The 12,872-nt window shown below is 44.7% G+C and overlaps 1 protein-coding gene across 2 annotated transcripts in view; it reads left to right on the forward strand.

The window, feature by feature from the left end:
- Window positions 1-12,872, forward strand: part of ADGRG2 (adhesion G protein-coupled receptor G2) — a 195,135-nt gene that overhangs the window by 124,557 nt on the left and 57,706 nt on the right. For both annotated transcript variants that reach the window (XM_033949916.1, XM_033949915.1), the window contains exon 17: window positions 818-1,878. In XM_033949916.1, the coding sequence (XP_033805807.1) occupies window positions 818-1,878 (1,061 nt within the window). The remainder of the gene's footprint in view (window positions 1-817; window positions 1,879-12,872) is intronic.

Raw genomic sequence — 12,872 nt, forward strand, 5'->3', positions numbered from 1 at the left:
CGGAGATTAGAAACCTCATTATTATAGTGGGAAAACATATGTTTTACGTAGTGTGGAATACAGATAATTTCTTTTTTTTAAATTCTTTATTCATTTTAAAACTCTCAATAAGTGCAATACAAGATGAAAACAGTTAATATTCTATCAGAAACTAATTCAAATCAAATATCCCACCCCCCAAAAACCCAACAATTATCTTCAGTTTTAAGAAAACAAACATTATCCCCCCCCCCCATCTTGAACATGTATGTTCAAAGGGAAAGAGTAATATTCATTCTTTACAATATTTTGTTAATGGGTCCCAAAATTCTCTAAATTTCTTAAAATGCCCCTATTGAATAGCCTATAGCACGCTCCATTTTTAAAGATATAGCATAAAGAGTTCCACCAAAAATTATAACATAGCCAATCCCAATTTTTCCAATTATTTGTAATATGCTGTATGGCAACCCCTGTAATAATAAGTAGTAACTTATTATTATTAGATGAAATTTGGCTCCTCGCTCTCATTGATGTACCGAATAGCACAGTATCATACGATAAAGCCACCTGATTTTCCAGTAAATTATTTACTTGACTCCATATGGATTCCCAAAAACTATGTATCAGTGGACAATAGAATAATAAATGATCTAATGTTCCAGCTTCAAGATGACAATGCCAGCATCTATTAGACATAGAGCTATCCAACTGTTGTAAACGATCTGGGGTCCAAAATAATACAGATAATTTCTAACATTTCTTGATTCCTTCATTGACTTGAGTACATGAAGATCGGGCATGAATATTAATAGATCTTATATTTGATTTTGTATAGCTATAAAAGGGGTAAACAAATGACCTGTGAACCCATGGGAACTACACCTTCTATGACTTCTCCCAGAATGCCTTCTTCCAATGTTTCCTCAAGCAATTATGAAAGTATTCCCACCACATCAGCTCCTCCTTCCAGTGGTACCTCAAACAACTATGAAAGTACTCCTACCACGTCAATTTCTCCTTCCAATGGTACCTCAAGCAACTATGCAAGTACTCCCACCACGTCAACATCTCCTTCTCCTTCTAATGGTACCTCAAGCAATAGTTCAAGTACTCCTACCACATCAGCTCCTCCTTCCAATGGTACCTCAAGCAACTATGAAAGTACTCCCACCACGTCAACTTCTCCTTCTAATGGTACCTCAAGCAACAGTTCAAGTACTCCTACCACATCAACGCCTCCTTCCAATGGTACCTCAAGCAACTATGAAAGTACTCCCACCACGTCAACTTCTCCTTCTAATGGTACCTCAAGCAACAGTTCAAGTACTCCTACCACATCAGCTCCTCCTTCCAATGGTACCTCAAGCAACTATGAAAGTACTCCCACCATGTCAACTTCTCCTTCTAATAGTACCTCAAGCAACAATTCAAGTACTCCTACCACATCAGCTCCTCCTTCCAATGGTACTTCAAGCAACTATGAAAGTACTCCCACCACATCAACTTCTCCTTCTAATGGTACCTCAAGCAACAGTTCAAGTACTCCTACCACATCAGCTCCTCCTTCCAATGGTACCTCAAGCAACTATGAAAGTACTCCCACCACGTCAACTTCTCCTTCTAATGGTACCTCAAGCAACTATGAAAGTACTCCCACCACATCAGCTCCTCCTTCCAATGGTACCTCAAGCAACTATGAAAATACTCCCACTACGTCAGCTCCTCCTTCTAATGATACCTCAAGTAACAATGCAAGTACTCCCACCACATTCGCTCCTCCTTCCAGTAGTACCTCAAGCAACAATGCAAATACTCCCACCACATTGGCTCCTCCTTCCAATGGAACGTCAACTGAACATCCTACCGCTTCCACAACACCAGTTCCTGGCAGTTCAGGTGAGTATGAATGGTTATGAAATCGCTGCCTCAGATAATGCAGAATTTGTGTCTGTGCTAAACTTTTTTCTTACTGAAAAGCAATCAGGCAGTTCCCGACACCCCGATATTTTCTACCACTAGTATTTCACATTATCAGGTGACATAGAGCAGTTTGTTTACATTCACTTTGTAGACCAATGGTTCCCAACCCTGTCCTGGAGGGACCACCAGCCAGTCGGGTTTCTGGGATAGCTCTAATGAATATGCATGGGGCAGATTTGCATACCTGTCACCTCCATTATATGTAAATCTCTCTCATGCATATTCATTAGGGCTATCCCAAAAACCCGACTGGCTGGTGGTCCTCCAGGATAGGGTTGGGAACCAATGTTGTAGACGGTTCCTAAAGGGGAGAATGGACTACAGACATGGACAACTCCGGTCCTCGAGGACCGGAATCCAATTGGGTTTTCAGGATTTCCCCAATGAATATGCTTGAGATCTATTTGCATGCACTGCTTTCAATGCACTAGCATGAACATGAAAAAAAAAAGGTCTGGGGCGTGGAATTAATAGTAAATGGTTCAGGAGTCCTGAGTTGGTGGTGTCAGGTCAAAAGTGCGCCGAGACAAAGGCGCGCGCAGACAATTGAGTGCAGCGTGGAGGTGCGCGCCACAGAAAATTACTATTTTTACGGCTCTGACGGGGGTGGGGGGGAACCCCCCCACTTTACTTAATAGAGATCGCGCCACGTTGTGGGGGGTGTGGGGGGTTGTAACCCCCCACATTTTACTGAAAACTTCACTTTTTCCCTGTACAGTAAAAAGTTTACAGTAAAAAGTGGAGGGTTACAACCCCCCAAACCCCCCACAACGCCGGCTAGATCTCTATTAAGTAAACTGGGGGGGCTCCCCAACAAAACCCCCCGTCGGAGCCCCTAAAAACTGTAATTTTCTACGGCGCGCGCCTCCGTCTTGCGCTCAGTTGTCGGCGCGCACCTTTGTCTTTCGCCGAGTTGTTTATGAACCGAGTTGGTTTATACGTTTCTGTTTTAGCTGTTAACCGCAATGATTAATTTTCAGCCAGCAGCTGAATAAACCTAACTCAATATTAACTTGAAATGCTGCTTCTGAATCTATTGAATCAGTAAAAAATAACCTGCTGGAATTCTTTACCCAGTCCATACAGAGATATTTCCTCTTGTCAGACAAAGACTGGGCGTCAAAATGGCAGATGACGTTTAAAGCGAGCAAGTGCAAAGTGATGCATGTGGGAGAGAGCTATGTGATATTGGGTTCTATGTGATATTGGGTTCTATGTGATATTGCCCAGGAAAAGGATCTAGGTGTCATTGCTGAGAATACGTTGAAAGCCTCAGCTCAATGTACGGCAGCTGCTGAGAAAGCAAATAGAATGTTAGGAATTATCAGGAAAGGAATGGTGAAAATGCTATAATGCCCTTGTATCGCTCTATGGCAGGGGTCTCAAAGTCCCTCCTCGAGGGCCGCAATCCAGTCGGGGTTTTCAGGATTTCCCCAGTGAATATGCATTGAAAGCAGTGCATGCACATAGATCTCCTGCAGATTCATTGGTTTACCACACGCTGAACAATTTCGGGATTTATGATATCAGTTCAATAGCTCTACTATATTAAAATATATTTTCTAAATACAAAGAGCTATATTTTTTACAAATTTATAAACTAAAATTCCACACATTCATGAATTACTTCTATTTATTTTATACTTTTAAAAAAAAATTGTTCATATCATATAAATGTAATGTAATGTAATTTATTTCTTATATACCGCTACATCCGTTAGGTTCTAAGCGGTTTACAGAAAATATACATTAAGATTAGAAATAAGAAAGGTACTTGAAAAATTCCCTTACTGTCCCGAAGGCTCACAATCTAACTAAAGTACCTGGAGGGTAATAGAGAAGTGAAAAGTAGAGTTAGAGGAAAAATAAAAATAAAATAAACATTTTAACAAGACAGCATTGATCTAAATACTTTGGAAGGTAGAAGAGAGGAGAGAAAGGAATAGAAGCAGAAGGGGGAGCCGTTGAACAGTAGAATTCTGGAGAAATTTAAATGATAGAAATAGAACAAAACAAAGACAAAAGGCAAAACAATAGATAAGATGAAAGATAAATCATAAGCTGGAAAGAAAAATAAAATAAAACTTTGTCTTCAATCCACGGTTTCAGCGTCAGTGATGAAGTGGAGCAAGTAAGTTTAGGAGGAGCGATTGACGTTTCCAGAAAGGGCTTCTTCAGGGAAGAGACTTGGCAGACAGTCCCAGGATGCCTATGTCTCCTCCCCTGCGATGTTCTCCCATCCATGCATTCCCTCCCAGACACACTGCCCGTGCCCCAGCCGCTCCAAGGATACATAAATAACTTACTAAAACTTTCACAACCTACCCAACCAACCAAGTAATTCATGAATGTGTGGAATTTTAGTTTATAAATTTATAACAAATATAGCTCTTTGTGTTTAGAAAATATATGCATATTCATTGGGGAAATCCTGAAAACCCGACTGGATTGCGGCCCTCGAGGAGGGACTCTGCTCTATGGTATGGCCACGACTTGAATACTGTGAGCAGTTCTGGTCACCGTATCTCAAAAAAAATATATAGCGGAATTAGAAAAGGTACAGAGAAGGACAACGAAAATGCTAAAAGGTTTGGGATGACTTCCATATGAGGAGAGGCTAAAGCAGTTAGGGCTCTTCAGCTTGGAGAAGAGATGTCTCAGGGGGATATGATAGAGGCCTATAAAATAATGAGTGGATTGGACAGGGTAGGTGTGAATCGCTTGTTCACTCTTTCCAAAAATACTAGGACTAGGGGACATACAATGAAGCTACTAAGTAGCAGATTTAAAACAAACCAGAGAAAATATTTCTTCACACAATGTGTAATTAAACTCTGGAATTCATTGCAGGAGAATGTGGTGAAATCAGCTAGCTTAGCAGGGTTTTAAAAAGGTTTGAGATGGCTTGGGGAAATGCACTTCTTATTCCTAGGTTACGTAGCATAGAATCTGTTTTACTATTGGGATCTAGCTAGGTATTTGGGACCTGGGTTGGCAACTGTTGGAAATAGGATGCTGGGCTTGATGTCATTGTGACATCACTGCTGAGGTTGGCTCTTAGGCATTGGAGGAATGAGGCTTTATGACATCACAATCTCAGCTCTGGAATGTTGCTACTCTTTGGGTTTCTGCCAGATACTTGGGACCTGGGTTGGCCACTGTTGGAAACAGGATACTGGACTTGATGGACCTTCGGTCTGTCCCAGTATGGCAATTCTTATGTTCTTAAGTGAGCCAAGTACAGTATAGGACAATCAAGCCATTGTGACATCACTGATGAGTTTGCCTCTTAGGCATTGGTGGAAGGAGGCTTTATGACATCACAGTCTCAGCTCTGGAATGTTGCTACTCTTTGGATACTTGGGACCTGGGTTGGCCACTGTTGGAAACAGGATACTGGACTTGATGGACCTTCGGTCTGTCCCACTATGGCAATTTTTATGTTCTTATGTGAGCCAAGTATAGGACAATCAAGCCAATGTGACATCGCTGATGAGTTCGACTGTATGTATTTGAAATAAGAAAAGAAAGAGAACCCTCAGACTTTTTATAAACTTAATTTTCCTCAAATTTAGATTCAATTCATGCGGCAGATATAAATTAAGAATCACGGAGAGGCTGATATTCTAATCTGCCAATTGACAGCTACTTTTTGTGCTAATTAGCCACAGGATTCAAATGAGCTACTGGTTCTTCCAAACCACATAGCTAAATAGCACAGGATAATGATCAGATTCTCAGCTGTGGCAGCACAGGTTAAATTTTAAAAAATGACCCCCCTCACTAGGGTTGCCAGATTTTACTAGAGTAAAATCCAGACCCACTAGATCAGCGGTCTCAAACACGCAGCCCACGGGCCGCATGTGGCTCTCCAGGTTTTATTTGCGGCCCGCGGTCTGGAGGCCATCATTCTCTTCCTTTTGGAGCAGCAGCCAGCTCGTTCGCTCAAAGCCGCGGGTTGGCGGCTCCTTGCACTATCCACTCCTGCATCAGAAGCCTCTCTGATGTCACAACATCAGAGAGGCTTCAGACACAGGCGCGGATCTCGCAAGGAGCCGCCACCCTCGGCTTTGAACGAACGAGCCGCCAGACACGCTGCTGCTCCAGTGGCGTACCAAGGGGGGGGGGCGGTCCACTGTTCTCTTCCCTACAGGGCCGACCAACTCTGGCGGCCCGACGTCAATTCTGACGTCGAGAGGACGTTTTGGCTAGCCAATCGCTGCCTGGCTGCCTGGAATGTCCTTTCCAACATTAGAATTGACATCGGGCAGCGAGAGTTGGTCGGCCCCGTGCAGAAGAGAAGCAGGGAGATGGCCTGTTCCCGATAGCGGCAGCAGCAGCAGCCTATTCCTCGGCGGCGGCAGTGGCATGGGGGAGGGCAGGAAGGAAGGAAGAAAGAAAGAAGGTGGGGTGGGGACAGGGAGCCAGAAAAAAAAGCAAAAAATGGGGCACGGAATCAGAGAAAGACAGACAGAGAAAGAAAGAAAAAGTTGGGGGAGGGAATGAGGTCTGGAGGAGAGGAAGCATAGAGGAGGCTGCAAGAAGGGAAGAAGTATTGGATGCACAGTCAGAAGAATAAAGTGCAACCAGAGACTGATGAAATTACCAAACAAAGGTAGGAAAATGATTTTATTTTCAATTTAGTGATTGAAATGTGCTAGTTTTGAGAAAGAAAAGATATTAAACTTTAAATGTGAGGGCTGCAGAAAAAAATAGAGTACTTGGAGGGCCGCAGAAAAAATAGTTAATGTCTTATTAAAGAAATGACAATTTTGCGTGAGGTAAAACTCTTTATAGTTTATATATCTTTCCTTTTAACTGTTAAAGGAAAGTTTTATAAACTATAAAGAGTTTTACCTCATGCAAAATTGTCATTTCTTTAATAAGGCATTAACTATTTTTTCTGCGGCCCTCCAAGTACCTACAAATCCAAAATGTGGCCCCGCAAAGGGTTTGAATTTGAGACCACTGCCCTAGACCCACCCTCAGGCCTGCCCAGTTTCACCAATCCCTACCCCATTATGCCCCAGTCCTGCCCCCAATCCCGCCCTAGCGCGCCCCCCCCCCCCCCGGACGCAATGTAGAGGAGGCTTTTCAAAACCCGGACAAAGTGCTAGGTTTTGAAAAGCCATCTGGACTCCCAAACATGTCCTCGAAAAGGAGGACTTGTCCGGGGAAATCCGGACTTCTGGTAACCCTACCCCTCACACATAGGAGGCAGTATCTATGCAGGGATCTCAAAGTCCCTCCTTGAGGGCCGCAATCCAGTCGGGTTTTCAGGATTTCCCCAATGAATATGCATTGAAAGCAGTGCATGCACATAGATCTCATGCATATTCATTGGGGAAATCCTGAAAACCCGACTGGATTGCGGCCCTCAAGGAGGGACTTTGAGCCCCCAAGGAACTGGGAACCCATGTCAGATTCCAGCATGCCCCCTCAGGGTCTTCAGGCTTACGGTGGGCTAGTGGTCTCACTTAACTCTTCCAGCCAGGGGTCTCAAAGTCCCTCCTTGAGGGCCGCAATCCAGTCGAGTTTTCAGGATTTCCCCAATGAATATGCATTGAAAGCAGTGCATGCACATAGATCTCATGCATATTCATTGGGGAAATCCTGAAAACCCGACTGGATTGCGGCCCTCAAGGAGGGACTTTGAGATCCCTGTATCTAATCCCACACTGCTGACTCGGTCTTCAAGGAGCAGCTAATCCATTAGGTCCTGAAGCATCTGGTGAGCCTGTGGCCTCACCTAAACCTTCCAAGCTCCACACTGAAGATCAAAGCAACTTATTAAGTCCTGTCCTCCCGAGGAAGTCCCACTTCTTAAAACCCTAATGCAGGCCATCCCCTTGGTCCATCTCACTTATTTCAAACCAACCTCAAAAAGTACAGAATCCTGAAGAGGGTAGGAATAATCCTCACTCCCTACTGTTTTAGCAGTGCCATTTTGAAAAATGGCATCCCCAGCCTCCTAGCAGTGCATAACAACATTGCAGAGAGTCAGATGATCTGTTTTCTCAAAATGGCATTGCTGGTGAAGGGTCAGTTCTGCGACCTTTGGGATAAGTCCAGGGTTGAGGGCCGGATCCAAGATGGCCGCTGCTAAGACGTGCTGGGAAGTACGCACCTTTTCCCTCGGATCTTCTTCTTTCTGCCCTTTGTGGAAACTTATGCGACTCAATTTCCGTACTATGCCGAAGAGGAGAGGCAAGAGCGCTTCTGGTGCCTCGCAGCGTTCTGTTGTGCCGACTCTCGGCAACATTGAAGATCTTTTGCGGCGGATGCAGGGAGTTACAAATCCTGGAGCTAGCCTGCTGAGGGCATCGGGGTCAAGCGAGACCGATCTTGCACCTCCTGGGCCGGATACCACCTTGAGCCCAGACATATGAGCCCCACCCCCGCAGACGCGAATCACTAGCTCTCCAGGGAGTGAGGCAACCCCCGGAGCTGGGGGCGGTCCTTTCTCCAGAGGCAGGTTAAAGCACAGTGGAGAGCGTGGAGGCAGAACTCCCTGTACAGGGGAGTTCTACAGAAGATTTGGAGGCTTTGCCAGCAAGCGGTGGTGGAATAAACCAGACGGAGCAAAGCCAAGGAACTCTTCTTCAGGGTGAGCATTTTTACTTTCAACAAAAATTTTCGGTTCATAGACAACCCCGCGAAAGACAAAGGCGCGCACCGACAACTGAGCGCAAGACGGAGGCGCACGCCAAAGAAAATTACAGTTTTTAGGGGCTCCGACGGGGGTTTTGTTGGGGAGCCCCCCCCAGTTTACTTAATAGAGATCGCGCCGGCGTTGGGGGAGTTTGGGGGGGTTGTAACCCTCCACATTTTACAGTAAACTTAACTTTTTCCCTAAAAACAGGGAAAAAGTGAAGTTTTCAGTAAAATGTGGGGGGTTACAACCCCCCAAACCTCCCACAATGCCCCCAAAACGCGGCGCGATCTCTATTAAGTAAAGTGGGGGGGTTCCCCCCCACGCCCCCCCCCGTCGGAGCCCTAAAAACAGTAATTTTCTGCGGCGCGCACCTCCGCGCTGCGCTCAATTGTCTGCACGCGCCTTTGTCCCGGCGCGCTTTTGACCTGACACCAAAATTTTCTATATGGGAGAAGCCCACTCAGGTGACTCTGGAATCACTATGGGATTTAGTGGCTAATTTTGCTAAGATTATTAGCCCCAATTTCCATTATATAGAGAATAAGTTAATTCAACACACGAAGGAGCTTAAAGATATACAAGAAGATCAGACTGCTTCAAAAACTTTAGTTCAAAAGCTCGACCAAGATGTTATAGCAGTGAAACAATTGCAAAGAGGCCCTAATTAAGGACAATGTAAATCTCAGAAAGAAATTGGAAGTGCTTGAGAATGCTTCAAGAAATAATAATTTGAGACTTATTAATTTTCCAAGAATGACAATGGTAACTCCTAGGGAAAAGCTTAGGAGATACCTGGTAGAAATTTTACAAGTTTCTGAAGAGACACTACCTCCGTTTTCTCAAGTTTATTACCTCCCAAATAAAACTGGGCCTCGTCTACAGAAAAAATCTGATCAAGCAGAGGAGCGCAGAGAGAGGGGGGACATGATCGAGACGTTCAAGTATCTCACGGGCCGCATCGAGGCGGAGGAAGATATCTTCTTTTTCAAGGGTCCCACGACAACAAGAGGGCATCCGTTGAAAATCAGGGGCGGGAAACTACGAGGTGACACCAGGAAATTCTTTTTCACTGAAAGAGTGGTTGATCGCTGGAATAGTCTTCCACTACAGGTGATTGAGGCCAGCAGCGTGCCTGATTTTAAGGCCAAATGGGATCGGCACATGGGATCTCTTCACAGGGCAAAGGTAGGGGAGGGACATTAAGGTGGGCAGACTAGATGGGCCGTGGGCCCTTATCTGCCGTCTATTTCTATGTTTCTATGTTTCTAAGCAGTGTTAAATGTGTCAGAAATTTTGGAGGCGTCTGATAAGGATATGGTAACACCGTCCACATTGATATTGACTGTAGCTCTCTCAATTGATATAGGATGGTTATTGAGGCTTTTCTTTAAAAATAAACAAAAAGAGTTCCTAGGACTAAAAATTCAAATGTACCCTGATCTTTCAAGAGAGACTCAAAAACGACGTCGAGAATTTCCTCCTTTGAGACCAGGGGTCACTTTGTTAGGGGCAACTTATTACCTGAGATACCCCTGTAAGTGTATTATACGCCACCGTTCAGTTAAATATGTCTTTTTTTTTAACCTCATCAATTAACAGCTTTCTTGGCTACGTCCCGAATAGATGGCGGAACAACAACGACAAGTGCTCAAGAGGTTTAATAAGTATCTCCTACCTCAGAACTATGTGTAGCATATTTCCTAATTAATTATAATTTACCTTTTTTCTCGCTTATAAGAATTCTTGGATCTTAAGTTGAGGACTTGTGCCGTGTTAGATGAATCTAATATAATAAAACGCTAGGCCGCGCATGCGCACTTCCTATGTGAGCGCCGGTTTTCCGTGAGCTGCAGCGACACATAGGAAGTGCGCATGCGCGGCTTACGGTCTGTCCTGCTCCCTGTTGAAAGACATGCGCACTCGCGCCGCGTGTTCGTGAATCACAAAAGCTTCCCTGCTCTCCACCTCACAATACGGCCCTACCGGCCGAAGCGCGAGCGAGCTGCGGAAGTGGTGGTGGTGGTGGGCGGCCTCAGGTATCAGTTTGACGTTAGGATGGTGGGGTGGGGTGGGGAGGCCTGCGGAGCCCAGCAACTTTCCGCTGCCCGGGACCCGAGTCATTTGCCGCTCCACCCCCTTCCCTTCACGCGGGCCCGACTGGTGATTTAAGCAGCATGTGCAGCAGTCTTCACAGGGCAGGTGCACAGGGAACTGGTGTGAGGGGAGGGAATGCTGCTTCGGACAGACAGACAGAGGGAGGAAGGGAGACAGAAAGAAAAGAAGAAAGACACAGGGGCAGGGAGATATACAGAAAGACAAACAGACAAAGGGGGCCAGGGACAGAGACAGACAGAAAGAAAGACAGCGGGAGTCGCGTCAGGAGGGGTGCGGGATGGTAGTGGGCAGCCAAGGAAAAAGAAAGACAGAAAGAAAGAAAGACAGAAATACAGAAAGCGGCTAAGGAGAGAGAGAGAAAGAAATAAAGACAGACACACACACATATATTCTAGCACCCGTTAATGTAACGGGCTATAAGACTAGTTTATTAATATCCTTTTAATTTAATTTCCTTTTAAGGACTATCAAGGCATAAGTTTTATACCTTGTGAGAATTGTTCTGTCTAACCAACTTTCTGTACAACTGTTTACTTGATTTGTAAATGTGGAAACTTATAAATAAATTAAAAAAGTCCAGGGTTGAGGGGGGGGGAAGGAAGGTCACAGGGGTAACAGGGGGGCTCACATTAGAATTGTAAAGCACAGAGCTTCCTTGGGAGGTAAGGCTTAGCAAGAGCTAAATCTTTTTAATGTTCCACCCTGGTGGGGACTTTTAAATTGGGCTACTAGCCCACCGGGACCTTAAGGACCACTGGGGGAGTCGCTAGCATGTTCAGTGGCCCACTTAAGACACTGCCTCTGCCTCCTCTTCCACTGGCATCTTAGTAAAAATAACCACATGTTAATGAGGTGTTGGAGGTTTTTATAAGATCTCCTGTCAGAATCACCATGGACGTCAAAGCTGTCAAAGCAATCATGAACAGTGGACAAGTGAGCTTCTATAGATTTCCTTTTGCCGGGCTGGAATGGGACTGGCATCTAACGAAAATTCTTCATAATATGCACGTGTCTATCAGATGTTAGAGGAGTTCCATCTGGGAAAATTTTTCAGCATTAGTATATGCATGTGTTTATCTTGAGGTAGAGGAGCTCCCTCTTGTGGAGGCTTGCGATAAGACTTTGCATTCACTGCATCTGACCTCACAAGGCTGGGTGTGATCACAGACTCTCATTTCAAAGGATGGGACTTGTCTTGACACAGGCCGATGTGATGTGTCAATACCTATATGGATGGAAGATGTAATGTCAATAAGCTGTGCTTGGTGTCAGGTGATATTCCATCAGCATGAAGGAGGGTGGGACTTCTAGTACCAAGCTCCACCCCTTCCCCAGAGCAGCTCTTGCAAATAAAGGAACATTCATTTTTAGTGAGCAGTCTGGAGTGGACTTCTTGCCCTGGAATCAGTTAAACTGCCTGAGTCCAGCTTTAAATCTTACTCTGGACAGCAGCCAGATCCCTACACAGAACAGACACTGCAGAAATCGGATCTTGGAGAGAGACCAAATCAATCACTTCTTTCAGCAGAAACTGCCTCAAATTTCACTTGTAAAGAACACAGAGCATCGTTTTTATGACTCACAAGCAGACAGGAAGAATTTATTTTCTGTTCAGATTGTTGGAAAGCAGAGCGTAGAGCCTCTCTTTTCCTAGAAACATCTGATAATTCCTGAACAGAGTGTACATTTTCTGTTCTTGCAAACCGATCTTGCAAAAGCTGATAATCACCTGTCAATGCAACAATTTCAGCATAGAAGCAAGCAGCTTGAAGGAAAACAACTTTTTCTTCTAAAAAGTGTTTTAAGTCCAGTAAGGAATCCAATTGCAGCCTGTGGCACTGTTTACACAACCCAGACAAGCCTGACACTGCAGTGTCTGCTGATGCCAAATATCAGAAGAGACAGACCCAGGGGACTGAGTAGCTAAGCTAATCAGTTTTGATAGTCGAGTAGTTCAAGTTCTTCCCTGAGAGACACACCGGCATCCACTGAGCGAGAAGTTCCGTTTGTAAGACATGCTTCAAAGCAAAGAGAGAGCAGACCAGCTCAGCTAATGCATCACAAGAGATTTTAGGTGTAGTCTTAGCCAGGTCCTGCAAAACAACTGAGTACGCAGAGCTTCTACTACTGTTTATCATTT

The sequence above is a fragment of the Geotrypetes seraphini genome, chromosome 6 (assembly GCF_902459505.1).
Source record: "Geotrypetes seraphini chromosome 6, aGeoSer1.1, whole genome shotgun sequence".
Lineage (NCBI taxonomy): Eukaryota > Metazoa > Chordata > Amphibia > Gymnophiona > Dermophiidae > Geotrypetes > Geotrypetes seraphini.